The 16,893-nt window shown below is 38.4% G+C and overlaps 1 protein-coding gene across 1 annotated transcript in view; it reads right to left on the bottom strand.

Moving 5' to 3' along the window:
- Positions 1-2,994: 2,994 nt before the first annotated feature.
- The window catches only part of LOC130913915 (single-stranded DNA-binding protein 2), a 171,025-nt gene continuing 157,126 nt past the window's right edge, over positions 2,995-16,893 (bottom strand). The window contains exons 10-17 of the mRNA XM_057832882.1: positions 12,523-12,571; positions 12,402-12,437; positions 8,603-8,657; positions 8,425-8,495; positions 8,203-8,281; positions 8,094-8,122; positions 7,927-8,025; positions 2,995-5,026 (exon numbers count right to left, since the gene is read on the bottom strand). Coding sequence (XP_057688865.1) covers positions 4,997-5,026; positions 7,927-8,025; positions 8,094-8,122; positions 8,203-8,281; positions 8,425-8,495; positions 8,603-8,657; positions 12,402-12,437; positions 12,523-12,571 — 448 coding nt within the window. The 3' untranslated portion in view covers positions 2,995-4,996. The remainder of the gene's footprint in view (positions 5,027-7,926; positions 8,026-8,093; positions 8,123-8,202; positions 8,282-8,424; positions 8,496-8,602; positions 8,658-12,401; positions 12,438-12,522; positions 12,572-16,893) is intronic.

The following is a 16,893-nucleotide window of genomic DNA, read 5'->3' as shown; positions in this document are numbered from 1 at the left end:
CTGCTATAAAAAAATAAAAACAGAGAGACTTTGAGCTGTTGAAGAAGATTCCTGCCAGGATATTGACTTTTTGTGTTTATCCATACAGGCTCAAGTTTCACACTGAGTAAGTTGAGAGATAATTTTATAATTAAATATACTGTACAGAAAGAAATTTTGGAACATTTTTCCGCGACATTTTTTTCAATGTAAAAACGTGCCGTGACACAGAGAAGGTTGAAAAACACTGCCTTAGAGATAGATTGAGATGCTCGGTCATCCGGGAGGGACTCAGGGTCGAGCCTCTTCTCCTCTGCATTGAGAGGAGCCAAGTGAGGTGGCTCGGGCATCTGGTTTGGATGCTCCCTGGACGCCACCTGGAGAGGTGTTCCGGGAAAGGCCCCATGTCTCTCGGCTGGGCTGCGAACACCTTGGGATCCCGCCGGAGGAGTTGATTGAAGTGGCTGGGGAGAGGGAAGTCTGGGCTTCCCTGCCAAAGGGGCTGCTACCCCCGCGACGCGACCCCGGGTTAAGTGGTATATAACGGATGTAAGGGCGTAGGTTTGCATAGGGACGGTAGGGAGAAAACACAAGCAACTTTTCAGGATGCTCAAATTGTCCCCACCAACTTTTAAGCAACCTTATTTGCAGTATATAATGTGTTCAGTTATATAGGTCATTTAGATTGTCTTCCCCTATGTTATAACGATAGAATTGACCCGACAACTATTAAATGAAATATTTTCATTATGCTCAGACTTACATTTACCTGTTTTTCACTTCCTGAATGTACGGCTCCACCCCCCCACCAAACAAACGCACTTTTGATTGGCTGATGACTTGACAAACAGTAGTGTTAATCCCGAAGGAAGGCTCCATTTTTATTTATTTTTGTTATTCCATTACTAAGAGGTTTTTTTGTTATATACGTATGTTATATATGTTAATATAATTTGTGTTCAAATAATGCAATTTAAATTTGCTAATAAAATCCAGACATTATTATTATTATTCTGGAAGTTTTCATAAGGTGTCTTTAGTTGTTAGGGTACAATCGAATGGTGTATGATCTGAACCAATACATAAGCACTTCAAAAATCCACTTCTTCAAAACTGGAAAAAAAAAACAAACAAAAACTTAAATTCCCTTGTTTTCAGTGTAAATCTACTAGAAATAAGGGAAATTATCTGCCAGTGCTTCAAGTAAATTTTATTCAGATTTCTTGAAATAAAAATTGCTAGCTGAAAATAACTTATTTGAAACAAAAAGTTTAAAGTATATTTAATCTTTTAAAAAAACTTGTCAGAAATGTTCTTAATTCAATAGATGTTGTTCAAAACATTATTTGAAAGCATTTTTTTTTCTTGATTTAGGTGAAAACGACTTTTAGATGTATGGGCTTAATTAGAACAAATGGTAATATTTATAAAAGTGGAAGAATCTGGCACATTTATCTGTTAACTAGCCTTTATACTTTTATACTTAAGATGAAAAAAATTATTTGACTAGATTGAAGAACAATTCGGATTGAGACGTTATACCGGAAAATTTGCGATGTAAAAGTTAATACAAGTCAATACAGATTTATATTGAATTAATCATTTAGCCTATCAATTAATTAGGTTCTTATTGGTGAGAAATGTAGCCCTGACCGCCGTTCACTAAGGATGGGAATTGAAACGATTTCTATGATTCCGATTCCATTATCGATATTGCTTAACGATTCGATTCTTTATCGATTCTCTTATCGATTCTAATTTGGGGAAAAAGAAGGACAAACGTTTTGATTGGCATCAAGTTTGTTTAATCAGAAGTCATAACCTTACAAACTCACAAGGAAGTCAAAAGAGGCCCAGCCTCATAGTTAACTGTGGCAATAAGTGGCAAATACACAACAATGTGTAACATTTTACTGAAACATTTTTCTAATAGAAATAAAAAATATTGGTATATATTGGCATATAGGTCATTGTTCTGCCTTTGGCAATATGTGCTAAGCAGGGGTCCCCAAACTTTTTCCTGTGAGGGCCACATAACATATACCTTCTCTGATGATAGGCCAGGGTCAGTTTGCAACAGAAAAGTTGTGACGATTTGCAGGAGTGCCTAAATGTAAAAATTTATTGTTTTTCAGAAAGTCACAATCAAATAACCCCTTCTGGATTCTCATGGAACAAAAGTAAATAAAATAAAAATAATAATATAATATAATATAATTTAAAATAATAATAACACTATTAACTGAATAGATAATAACCTAATAACCCTCTCTGGGTTCTTCACAGAAAAAAGCTAGGAAATAAATAACACTACTGGGAAAAAAAAAAAATGTTCAGGGGGCCGGACCAAATGTGGAGGTGGGCCGTGCCTGGCCCGCGGGCCATAGTTTGGGGACATTACACTTTAACAGTTAAAGTGTATTATTTACCATTATATTGAAATGCATGCCTTTTAGTTTTCATGGTGCTTCCACGCTCATGTGGGGGCGCCCTTGCGCTTCCTCACGTGAAGAAGAACGCGCTCAGGTGAAGAAGAGTGCGCTTACACGCGAAGAAGAAGTGCGGCTACAAAGCATCCAAGCTACTAAAGCTAGTGAGCGAGTTAGTGAGAGAGGGAAACACTGCTACGAGCCTACAGTCTTTGTTAATGTTTGTAAACTATCTAGAGGCAACGCCTATATGTATCATCTTTTGTGTTGTTGTTGTGTGTTTCCACTCTCGATCGGACACTTAAATCCAGTTGTGTAGTGGTTTGAACGATCTGCTAATGCTAGCGAACGCATGCTAACTGTTTGTTATTGTTGTATTAGCAACTAATCATCGCTGATTTACGTTGATGCGAACCTGTTTGTTATTGGGGACGAAATTGATTTGTTTCATTTCTAGTTTTAGTTTCACTCTTCAAGTGATGGTTGAATAAAGTCAGCCAATTATACAAACGTCTTCTGCATCGTCATTTGGGAGTTTAGCTAGCTATATAGCCAGGACTGAGCCTTAGCGTCTCGGTGAGGACAGTGCAGTTATATTCCCTCCCGATCTCCACCTTGCAATAACTGCAAGTCGCGTTGTTGTATTTTTTTCCCCGTGAAGTGAATACACACTTTCGAGAGTTTGAACCTACGTGCTGTCATTGTTATGTTTACGGCTGCAATGCTGGTGCTAAACCATCGTAGCCTTTAATTTTCACCCTCTTTCCCGGTGAAGTGTAGCCAAACTTTAGAGCGAGTGGTTCTTGGCGCCATGCTAATTTGATGCGTCTGGACAACAAGACACGTCACGACGCAATAGCCGTCTTTAGTAATTGTTAAAGGCATCGTTAAGGCTTTTTCATTGTGATGTCGAGGCCTCGAAACACTAGGAACCCGTTCGGAATTGGAATCGGATTTCGATTCCCATCCCTACCGTACACCCAATTGGTTTGGTCTTATTAATGTCCTGTCCCCAGCAAAAAGTGTACATGCAGCTCATGCTGTTGTATCGTCCCTACCAATATGAGACCAAACCTACGCCCTTGAACGGATTGAAGACCATGTCATCATGCATAATAAAATCCACATGCAGCTTTATTGGTGCTGTCAAGTGCAGGACTTGAAGGCAACAGGCCACCATACGCCGTTATCTTCCACACCTGGACACAAAACATAAAAGAAATCACAACACACAAGAGACAAAAGAAAATTGAGATGTTGGCTGAGGGAAGAGAAGCTTTATACCAGCATTTTCAAAACCATGAAATACTTCTCTGTATATTTACAAAACAGAATACAAGAATAAAAAAAGAAGTGAACACATCACAAATGGAGTTCAACATACCGCCACCAATCATGGTCCAATTTACAAATGCTTAGTCTTAGTCGTACTCCCACCTATGGCGTCATACTTACCAAAGAACCACAAATAAAGTTATCTCTGATAAATTGTCACATTGTATCGTCATCCTTCCACTTCTCCCATTAGCGATTAGAATTTTCATTCAATAATATGAATCATAATATCAAATACACATACAAGACAGGGAGCTACATTTGTGGGCTGTACACTTTGCAGTTAGGAAGGCGGATAGAGGATGCTCACAGGTACGTGGACCTTTTGTACACCATAAATAAAACATTTAAAAAACGAACTAGAAACTATTCCATATTTTGTGCCAACACTTGTTTAGTGTACACTGATGTCACAGTTTGATCAGATGAGTTGAATTTTGGAATGCTAAATCTTCTTGCATTGTCTCATAACTCTTAATTAACGCTCATATTTGAACTCAAAACTAAAATCCTACTGGAATGCAAATGTGCAGTTTCAGTCATGTTGCAACTTGTACTGACTATTGCAGATTATTTGGCATCAAAGTTCAAAGAACATATGACCAGGGCCACATCAAACAAAACAATTACTTATTAAAAGAAAAGTCAATATTTGATTCTATTTATCTTGAACACTGGACTTTACTCAAAATTTAAAAACATATATTAGAACACTATAATTCTTAGTACACAGTGAGTGGTGGACAAACACAAATATAGAAAAGGCATCACAAAATTTGCAGTAAATTGAACAAACCTCAAGGTAATGCGATTGTAATATGTCTTTCAATTTTCTTATGAGATATATTTGTTCAGAAAGTTACAGAAAAATAACGTCCATGTTGATCAGTTACAGTTAAGTTAACCCTCTGGATTGTCTTTGAACTTCAAAATAAATAGGATGCTGGCCATCTGTCTGTTGGGGAACGAGAGGTCCACATAAAAATACAGTCGGTTATTTCCTCCATGCGTTTGAATTGTTCCTTTGTACAGTCGCATAGTTGCAGAAGAGGAATAGATGAGTGTGGCCGAGTAGTTATTTTTGGAATGGGACAAATAACGGAGAGGCTGGGGTGATGTCGGGACAAAGGCCTAGGTCGCTGTCCTCATCGCGGAGGTTGAGGCTGAGAAGGCCGAGGAGTCACAGGTTTACGTGACATCAGATGTGTTTTATCAAAGGTTGGTAGCACGCTAGCAAGCTGCTGGCCTTGTCTTCACACGCTCATGGTCATGTTTGGAGAATACTGTGGAGAGAGATGATTCAATTAACATCCTCCATTAAATTAATTGAACGAGTACTGGTTTGTAGTGTACATTTTGTAAATGTGAGATTTAAAATGGCAGGAATTATTGTGTCGGAGGCAAATCAAGTCATTTTTTAATAGGATAAGTAGAGGAAATAGCTAAAGGTACTTAAAACTATGAACCACTTAAGATATTTTTTTTGTATTCAAGTACAGAGATGTCTCTACAAACGTAGTTTTCAGGCTGCAACACGCCTAAACAGCAGTATTGTTCACGTACATTCATGGACGTACAGATATCAACATTCCCTCGCACATCTCAATAGGTGGCTGCACTCGGCTCGAATGTGCACCCTCGATAACGTGACTTGAGACCATAACAGGAAGTAACTTTGAGCGGTTACCATGGAAACCAACGCATTGTGGTAACCTTTCTAACATTTTCTATACAAAATGCAATGCAAATAACAATTTTCTTCATTCTAAATACATACAATAAGGCAATAACAAAATAGTAACGCAAAGACACTAGGGAAATTTACTTTAATCAGATTACTGGTTTGGAAAAATGAACGTGTTACATTGCTCGTTACTGAAAGAAAGTAATCAGTTTACAATAACGCATGACTTAGTAACGCGTTTGTGACAACACTGATCATCACACACTAATTGTAACTCATATTGTTAGCATAGCCATTAAGTTTGCGTTATCATTGGGCTATTGCTAAGGGCGAGAGTCCCCTTAAACTCTCGGACAACTTTTTTTTTTTTACATAAAGTTTGTGGCATTCAGGTGGGTATAATCGATTGAAAATAATGTACTGTTTTCCTGCTGGTTGTGTATTATCACGTGATAGATTTGTAGATGCTTGTACAGTGGTATGGAAAAGTACCTGAACCTTTTGGAATTTCTCACATTTCTGCATAAAATCACTATTAAATGTTATCTGATCTTTGACAAAATCACACAGATGAAAAATCAGTGTCTGCTTTACCTGAGACCATCTAAACATTTATAGGTTTTCATATTTAAATGAGGATAGTATGCAAACAATGACAGACAGGGGGAAAAATAAGTGAGTGAACCATCACGTTTGATATTTTGTGGCCATGCCTTTGGCAGCATTAACTTCAACCAGACGCTTCCTGTAGCTGCAGATCAGTCTGGCACATCGATCAGGACTAATCTCGGCCCATTCCTCTCTACAAAACTGCTGTAGTTCAGTCAGATTCCTGGGATGGCTGGCATGAATCGCTGTCTTTAGGTCATGCATTATCTCAATTGAGTTCAAGTCTGGACTTTGACTTGGCCACTCCAGATTGTGTATTTTGTTCTTCTGAAATTATGGGATCATTGTCTTGTTGTCTCTTTTTTGTTTCAACTGTCTGACAGACGGCCTCAGGTTTTCCTGCAAAAAATCCTCATGACCTTTTGAATTCATTCTTCCATTATTGATTGCAAGGGTCCAGGCCCTGAGGGAGCAAAACAGCCCCAAATCATGATGCTCCCTCCACCATGCCTTACAGTGGGGATGAGGTGTTGATGTTGGTGAGCTGTTCCATTTTTTCTCCACACATGACGTTGTGTGTTACTCCTAAACACTTCAACTTTGGTTTCATCAGTCCACAAAATACTTTGCCAAAACTTCTGTGGAGTGTCCAAGTGCCTTTTTGCGAATATTAAATGAGCAACAATGTTTTTTTTTTTTTTTTTAGACAGCAGTGGCTTCCTCCGCTAATTCCTCCCATGAACACTATTCTTGGCCATAGTTTTACATATATTTGATTTGTGCACAGAGATATTGGACAGTGCCAGTGATTTCTGTGCTGAACTCTTTGCATCATCTTTGGTGGACAGCCACAACTTGGGAGAGAAGCGACAGTGCCAAACTCTCTCCATTTGCAGACAACTTCTCTGACTGTCGACTGATGAACATCCAGACTTTTAGAGATGGTTTTGTATCCTTTCCCAGCTTTATACATATCAACAATCCTCAATCGCAGGTCTTCAGACAGCTCTTTTGACAGAGCCATAATGCACATCAGACAATGCTTTTCATCAAGACATTTCTTACCAGGTGTGTGTTTTATAGTGGACAGGGCAGCTTTAAACCCCTCATCAGTGATTGGGCACACACCTGACTTAAAATGTTTGGTAAAAATTGGTTTCAATTGCTCTTTAAGTCTCCTTAGGCAGAGGGTTCACTGACTTATTTCCCCCCTTTTGTCATTGTTTGCATGCTATCCTCATTAAAATATGAAAACCTATAAACCTTTAGGTGGTTTTAGTTAAAGCAGACACTTTATTTTCATATGTGTGATTTTGACAAAGATCACATCACAGTACTGATTTTATGCAGAAATGTGAGCAATTCCAAAAGGTTCAGATACTTTTTCATGCTACTGTAGATGATACAATATGTGCTCGTCTGTCAATGTTCATTCACAATACCTGGAAACCTTCATTTATTTATTTTAGTAAACGTCAACTACAACTAGACGAAAATAAAAACATTTTGAAGTGACTAAAATACGACTAAGACTAATAATTATTATTGTCCAAAAGACTAAGACTAAGACAAAAATTAAAAGGGCTGCGAAAAACAAAACTGGTTTCAACTCTATGTCATAAACCATTTTTCAGGAGCTCCATCCAAACTTTTGAAGCTTTTCACTACGCAAGCCTGTCCCCCAAGAAAACTAGAACATAATGTTCTACTAGTGGCCAATTTGAACCAATACTCAAATCTTTGGATATTTTTTTTATGGAAAACATGGCAAATATTTCCACATACGTTATATAATTACGAATAAATTGAGTTTAAGAAAGCCAAAGACATAGGTCTTATTGCTATTATTACTGTCATATTTGTATTGTCCTTTGCAGCTGACAAACTCACACTTTCACTCTGAAAAGGGTTGAGGAAGTTTCCAGCCATCTCTCCATCCTCTCTGGGGGTGCCTGGCTGGTTGCTCATACTCAGATTACCCGGCGAGTTCTGCATAATCACGAGAAAAATTATAACGAGCACTTATTTTGCAAAAAACCATTTGTGAATAATATTACCTTTGGGAGACTGTCCATGTCTCCAGACCCTAAGTAAAATACATCACAAACTTCGTGAACATATTTTTCTACTAATTATTTGACAAATGAATTCATTTTGTTCTTGTACCTAATGATCCATTCATGTGATGAGGCTCCATTCCAGCCATTCCCCCTAATGGGCCGTCACCTCCTGCACCCATGGGGAACTGAGGACACACACAGCAGAATGTCACGCTCAGGTCACAAAGAGTACCTTCATTAGTATCACAAAACATAAAACTAACAAAAAGAGTTATTAGTCCGCCCAAGTTCAGACAAACGTAACATTGTAGCAAGAAGTAAGACTCACATTTGGTCGACTTCCACCTGGGGCCCCTGTGCTGATCATTGTGTACATGTTGTCACCAGAGTTAGTTGAATCTGGTGGGGTAAATTGTTTAATGGTGAAAAAAGGGTGAAATTGCATAAATATACATTTAATCCTCAATTTAATGGACCCAGAAAGAGGGGGGAAATGCATATCTTACCTGCTGGACTTGGCATGATTGGGGTGCCAGGTGGTCCCCCTCCTCCTGGAGGTCCCTGAAATTAAGTTAAGAGTGCAAAAATAGCTGTTTAATTAATTGTCGGAATTATTGATGGACATTTGACTGGACCGGATAGAGAATAATTCATCAATTAATTGAATAATTGATTTTAAATATTATTTTGTAATGGATGGGAGAAGCTTGCTCTTCATAAGCGAAACCGGGGGTCAGCAACCCGCGGCTATAGAGCAGCATGCGACTCTTTAGCGATGCCCTAGTGGTTACCGGGAGCTTGTGGAAACATGTTTGGAAATGGAAAAAGATGGGGGAGGGAATTTTTTTGTTTTCATATGGTTTCTGTAGGAGGACAAACACGACACAAACATTCTTCTAATTCATTAATATTGTAATGAAGTTAAACATCGTACAACAGAGTAGTCCCGTGGTGCGTCAATATCTATAGGATACACTGCAGGAAAAATAAACATTTAATCATGAAGGCCCATTATGTATTCGAAGCCAACATAGTCATTTTGATAGTAGGCCAATATAGCTAATATATTGATAAATACATGTGTTGCCTTCATTATAAGCCTTATATTAGGCTTTAAAATTTTTTTTTTTTTTTTGGTTTGTTTGTTTGATTTTTTTGGTCCAATATGGCTCCTTCTACATTTTGGGTTGCAGATTGCTGAGCTGCTAAACTGTTAGTAATAAGTTAGTAATAAGCTGTTAGTATTGATATTCATAAATATATATTTTGCTGTGTTCAATGTATTTCTTCAAATTTAACAGCATTGGAAAGATGTTTTTTTCCCCCCAATGTATAATTTAAAAACCAACATTTTTTTTAATAAATGGTTTTCAAGCACAGCAAATGTAATAATGATGATATAAACTACATATATATACAATATATGAAAGAAAACAATGATTTGTACATTTATACATGCATATATCTTAACATTTTTAAATAAAATACGGTGCAGTGGTACCTCTACTTACAGTGCCCTCCATAATTATGGGCACCCCTGAAAAAGATGTGTTTTTTTAGCTTTTTTTTTTTTTTTTTTTTTTTTAATTCAAATAATATGGGACCTTATTGGAAAAAAAGGGAAACATCCAACCTTCAATACAAGTGCATTCATTCAGTGGGGAAAAAATCCCACATAAAGAAAAAAATATTTGACATCAAATAATGTGTGTCACAATTAGTATTTGACATCTGTATTAACGCCAGTATTTGATTGTCAAATCTTACCAAAGCACAAGGTCCCAGTTGAAGCCTAGGACCGTGTGTATTTTTGTGTGAGACTAAGATTGAGCTTTTTGGCAACAAACACTCTAAGTGGGTCTGGCGTGCCACGAAAGATGCACATGCTGAAAAACACCTCATACCCACTGTGAATTATGGGAGTGGGTCAGTGATGCTGTGGGGCTGTTTCGCTTCCATAGGCCCTGGGAACCTTGTTAGGGTGCATGGCATCATGAATGCTTTAAAATACCAGGACATTTTAAATCAAAATCTGTTGCCCTCTGCCCGAAAGCTGACGATGGGTCGTCACTGGGTCTTTCAGCAAGACAATGACCCTAAACATATGGCCAAATCTACACAGAAATGGTTCACCAGACACAAAATCAAGCTCCTCCAATGGCCATCTCAGTCCTCAGACCTTGTTTTGTTGGCAAAAGGGGGTTGTACAAAGTATTAACACCAGGGGTGCTAATAATTGTGACACACATTATTTGATGTCAAATATTTTTTTTTCTTTATGTGGGATTTTTTCCCCACTGAATGAATGTACTTGTATTGAAGGTTGGATTTTTCTCTTTTTTTCCATTAAGGTCCCATATTCCATCCATCCATCCATCCATTATCTTCCGCTTATTCCGGGGTCGGGTCGCGGGGGCAGCAGCTTTAGCAGGGAAGCCCAGACTTCCCTTTCCCCAGCCACTTTAGCCAGCTCCTTCGTCGGGATTCCAAGGCGTTCCCAGGCCAGCCGAGCGACATAGTCTCTCCAGCGGGTCCTGGGTCGACCCCGGGGCCTCCCGCCGGTGGGACATGCCCGGAACACCTCTCCAGGGAGGCGTCCAGGAGGCATCCGAACCAGATGCCCGAGCCACCTCAACTGGCTCCTCTCAACACGGAGGAGTAGCGGCTAGAAACCAAGCCCCTCCCGGATGACCGAGCTTCTCACCTGATCTCTAAGGGAGAGCCCGGACACCCTGCGGAGGAAACTCATTTCGGCCGCTTGTATCCGGGATCTTGTTCTTTCGGTCACGACCCACAGCTTGTGACCATAGGTGAGGGTAGGAACGTAGATCGACCGGTAAATCGAGAGCTTCGCCTTTTGGCTCAGCTCCTTCTTCACCACAACGGACCGGTGCAGAGTCCGCATCACTGCAGACGCTGCACCGATCTGCCTATCAATCTCCCGCTCCCTCCTACCCTCACTCGTGAACAAGACCCCAAGATACTTGAACTCCTCCACTTGGGGCAGGATCTCATCCCCGACCCGGAGAGGGCATGCCACCCGGCTGAGGACCATGGTCTCGGATTTGGAGGTGCTGATCTTCATCCCAACCGCTTCACACTCGGCTGCAAACCGCCCCAGTGAGAGTTGGAGGTCACGGCTTGATGAAGCCAACAGCACCCATATTATTTGAATGAAAAAAAAAATTATTAGAAGATAAAAACACATCTCTTTCAGGGGTGCCGATAATTATGGAGGGCACTGTATTAAACTTATTGATTCTGGAAGTAGTTTTTAACTTGAAAATTCTGTAAGTGAAGACACTTTTTCCAAATACATGCCCTAATCTGTTCCAAGCCCACCCAAATTTCAGGCATAAATATATTATAATGCATAAAAATGCATCAAAACGTGTAACAAATGCATGTTACGACTAGATTATTGCACAATAAACATAAAATCAAAAGTTGTGCATAACATAAAAAACCAAGAATAGAGCAAAAATTAAAGTTAATACACTCATGTAAAGCTGTCAGAACACAAGAAGCAAGAATGAATCAACAAGAATGAAGAGGACGCTGATGAAGAGGATACACACATGCAATAATACAGTAGTAGAGGTCCTTCTTAGCCAATTGGATGCCAGCAATGCAAGGCAATAATAGCTGAGCAGCTATAAGTATTTTAGGTTCAATAAACTCTTCGACCTGCATGTACCAGCCATACTGCATTTCTGCCTTTCGTATCCTGAAATTTCTTTCTTAACAAGAGTCAATATTTTCCCATTGAGGCATGTCTTAACCTGAAAATTCTGTATGTAGAGACGTTCTTAAGTAGAGGTACCACTGTATTCTTATTTATTTTAATCTTTTTAAATTGAAAAAACTTCCATGGTGGACTGAGGGTGCGAAGTTTGAAGCGCAAAGCAGCGAGGGATCACTGTATATCTTATCCTAAATTACGTGCAAATAACACATTAACATATATTTTTATGTTGGGTGTAGACCAGGGTTGTCAAACCGGTCCTCAAAGAGCCACAGGATTTGCTGGATTTCATTCCAGCAAAAAAAGATGACACATCTGTTGTCTCACAAGTGTAATCAATTGATTGCGGTCAGGTGCTATTTGTTTTAGCAGAAACCTCATTGGTTGAACTGTCTGTGCTGTATCTGTTGGAACAAAGACCAGGACCCACTGTGGCCCTTTGTGTAATCGGTTTGAGACCCCTTGTGTAGGCAGTTTGACTGTGAAAACAATACCAATACAGAGCCGTAGTCTGTATCAATAAAAATAAAACTTTATTCTCCTGAGATAACAATACATACCACATAACTTCCTGGAGATGCAGAAGAATAAGGAGTCTGGAAGACATGTAACAATGTTTGAAAAAATTAAAAAAGTAACATTTATTTAGTGGTATCTGAGTATAAATAGGCTAACACTTACAGAGTTTGAATTTGGAGGATTTGGCCAGGGTCTTCCACCTCCTGGCCCCCTGGATGCACACACACAAACAAACATTTCAGTCTTGTGCATTGTTTCAAACGCATTGGACTGATTTGGAAAACCACTCTCATTTATCTTCAGAGAGTTTACATACTGATGGAAAACAAATTGACTTGGTGCTTAACATTTCATTCAGTGGGAGAAAATTGGTATTTCAATTGCTGTTTACGACAACTGTGAACCCACTATGGCCACATAGAGTACAACCGGTCCATTAATCTAACCCACAGATCCATTCGCTCTTACATTAATTTAGCAGTTTTTCCCCAATAAAATTGGCTAATTAAAACGTAATTTTGCTTTTCTTATTTTGACATTATTACTTGTACTTGACCTCATTAAATACCGTAATTTCCTGAAAATAATGCGCATCCGTGTATAACGCGCACGTCAACTTTACCTGTAAAATCTAGGGAAAATTCTTGTACCCGTGTATAAAGCGCACCCTAATTTTAGCACCAATAAATATGAGTCTCGTGTCTCGAACTTTTATAAAGTAAGCGGTTGCAGCATTTTTTTTAACCCTCTTGTCAATTTTTTTTTTTTTTAAATAAAATATTAATTTTCTGTGGTAAAATTGCTCACAGTATACGATAATAATTTTCACAAAGTAAGGAGTTGTAGCGAGTTTTAACAGAATTCACCAGCGGAACTAATGTTGGCAAGTTGTGTAGTTCCCAGGGAGAAGAGTTTAGTTAAGCGAACAGCCGGAAGTAAACAAATGTCCCATGATTTGCGTGCAAGACGTACGTTGTTACTTTGTGAGTTTCAATGTAAATAAAACAACGTGGCTTGGCTCAGTGGTTCGACACTCTTCTGCAGACTCCTGTCCTAGCTCGCCACACGGTCAACATTTATACGAAACGGATCGCCATATACGTTCTCTTCAAGACAACATCGCCATGTGCCGACATGTTGTAACGATAAGGTAAGAAAAATGTACCGGTAAATAATCAACGAATAGTACAAAAAAACATTTTCATTTTATTAGATGTGAAAAATATCATGAAAACAATTATTTACCACATGAAACTTGATTATTATATCACTGTCGTTCGGATTAAGTAATATAGTGCTGGTCCATGCTTACAATGGAACATAAATCATGATGAATTGTTTCTGTCTCCGTCCCTGTACCCGTGAATAACGCGCACCCATGATTTTACGAGTAAATTTTGGGGAAAAAAGTGCGCGTTATATTCGGGAAATTACGGTAGTTTTTATTTGGTTTTTGAGTCAGTGAGTTTGACCCTCCGTGATTTAGGAGATACAGAAGACCAGTTCTTCAGCAGTTCTTCCTCCACCAAACTTCACTGTTTTGTGGCAAAAGGTGGATTTTTCAGATGAATCTTCCATTGAATTATACCACAGTCGCTGCAAATATTGCAGGAGACCAACTGGAGCCTGCATGGATCTGAGATTCACTCAGAAAACAGAGTTTGGTGGTGGCAAAATCATGGTTTGGGGTTACATCCAATATGGGAGTGTGCGAGAGATCTGCAGGGTGGAAGGCAACATAAATAGTCTGAAATATCAACAAATCTTAGCTGCCCATTACATTCCTAACCATAAAAAGGGACACATTATGCAGCAGGATGGTGCTCCATCACATACTTCAATCAAGATCCTCCAGGACTGGCCAGCCCAGTCACCATACATGATCATCATGGAGCATGTCTGGGGTAGGATGAAAGAGGAAGCATGGAAGACGAAACCCAAGAATGTTGATGAACTCTGGGAGGCACGCAAGACTGATTTCTTTGATGTTCTTGATGACTTCATCAATAAATTGTATGAATCCTTGCCGAACTGCAGGGATGCAGTCCTTCAAGCCCATGGAAGTCATACAAAATATTAAATTTGGATCTCACAGCACCACAACTTAATTCGCTTATGTTATGTAACATATTTTTCTATTTGAAGTACATTTTTTGTTCAACTTTCACACTACTTTCTGTAGGCGACAAAACTTTTGTCTTGCCAAAATTTGACCTTTATGTCTTCATTAAATTATAAATCTTTTTTCAGTGAAACAAATATATTTTTGTACATTCAACATCATTTGGGAGGGTCTTAGCTTTCATATGAGCCATTTCTGAAACCAATTGAATTATTAAAAGTCAGGTTATTAGCAATTGTTTCTAAAAAATGGATAAGTGACAAGATTTTTGTCAGGGACTGTAGTTGTTGCGATCTTTTCAATACAGGTAGTCCCCAGCTTACGACGTACACAACTCAACCCAACTTTACGACGCGTGTGTCGTCCGCCACCGTTCAGCATTTATGATAAGTACAGTTTTAGTATAGTATTATTTGCCATTTAATTTTGTTATTTATTAAGGTCTAATTATTCTAAATGGGTGGTCTCTACAATAATTTCTATGCATATCTAGAGGTGGTTAGAGTAGCCAAAACCTTAACTCAAGTAAGAGTAGCGTTACTTCAATACACAGAAATATTACTCGAGTAAAAGTAGTCATCCAAAAAATGTACTCAAGTACAAGTTAAAAAGTATCCAGTGAAAAGAATACTCAACTAATGAGTAACATTTTGAGTAAATGCTTATTTTTGTTTGTTTGTTTGTTTGTTTGTTTTTTTAAAGTTTTTAAACAATGGTATTTTTTTCTCTCAGCACAAGCTTATCTATATGAACTGTTATAAAGATACTGTACAGTAATCAATTACATAACCGCATTAAGCCATAGGGGGGAAAAAATCATTTTGGCAAGAGAGACATAAAAAAAAACAGTAATGAAGCATTATTTGTCCAAAGAGCACGAGTACCCTGCCCCCTAGTGGAGAAAATAGCTCCTAGTTTAAATAGTGAATACTGTAGTTCCTTCATAGTTACAATTATGAAACTAAAAGGATCGTATGTCCGGTTTCCATGGTGCCAAATAAAAACATGGAGTATCAAATCTACGCTTTAGATTCATGTTGAGGGCAGCGCTCTATGTCAAATATTTCATTTGTTACTGTGCTTTAAAGGCGCCACGTGATTGAACACGCTGGTGCGATCATAGAACGGCATGCTTGCGTCTGATTGGTGTAATGGAGTCATGTGATTATTGCTGCAATGTCTGATTGGTGAAATTAGTAGCGCTACTAATGGCAATAGCATTGCTAGGAAAAATAAATAAATAAATCTAATATGTAGATTAAAGAAGAAAAATGTAACGACTCTTGTGTAGCCCAAAGTAGCGGAATTAGGGTTTTTTTCCTTCACAAATCTACTCAAGTAAAATAAAAAGTATGGCTTAGTAATACTACTCTTACAAGTACATTTTTCTCAAAAAGTTACTCAACTAAATGTAATGTAGTACATGTAACGCGTTACTACCCACCTCTGTACATATCTGGTCTTTCATTATACTACAGTATATGTGCAGTCCACTTTTCTTTGTTGCACTCGGTCTTGTTTGACATCTTGCCAGCTCTATTTTCTGTTAGTTTCAAGCGTTGTTTTCATGTTGGGAAGTGGGGGTGAACGCCAGTTAACGTTTCAAGAAGGCAGAGAAACGGTAAAGACGCGGGCTTGCCGATACCCCCGTTAGCTCGTTATTAGCCCGCTAGCGTTTGTTTTCACCTCTTGACCAGTGCAACTAATAGCTGCCATTTTCCTTGTTGAATTGCCCAAGATTTGGACAGTATTTCCTTCGGTATTATTGTGCAGCCATTGAGGTATGTTTTTGTGAGCAAATATGTCTGTAACGATTTACTTTATAGCATTAATGTATGCTCTTTGTCGAAAATGACAAGCAGTACTCAATTTGGACATTTAGGGATGTACGTAGTTTCTACGGGGTGTACTCACTTTTGTTGCCAGGGGTTTAGATATTAATGGCTATATTTTGAGTTATTTTGAGGGGAAAATAAATTAACTCTATCATATAAGCTGCACACAGACTACTTGTGTCAAAGTGTCATTTTGTCAGTGTTGTCCCATGAAAAGATATACTTAAATATCTGCTCAAATGCGAGGGGTGTACTCACTTTTGTAATATACTCTATCTATCTATCTATCTATCTATCTATCTATCTATCTATCTATCTATCTATCTATCTATCTATCTATCTATCTATCTATCTATCTATCTATCTATCTATCTATCTATCTATCTATCTATCTATCTATCTATCTATCTATCTATCTATCTATCTATCTATCTATCTATCTATCTATCTATCACAAAAGTGAGTATACCCCTCTCATTTCTGCAGATATTTAAGTATATCTTTTCATGGGAGAACACTGACAAAATGACACTTTGACACGATTAAAAGTACTCTGTGTGCAGCTTATATAATAGA

Source organism: Corythoichthys intestinalis, chromosome 3, assembly GCF_030265065.1.
Source record: "Corythoichthys intestinalis isolate RoL2023-P3 chromosome 3, ASM3026506v1, whole genome shotgun sequence".
NCBI classification, from domain to species: Eukaryota; Metazoa; Chordata; class Actinopteri; order Syngnathiformes; family Syngnathidae; genus Corythoichthys; species Corythoichthys intestinalis.
The sequence above is the reverse complement of the archived record's forward strand: the minus strand, read 5'-3'. Positions and strand labels throughout refer to the sequence as shown.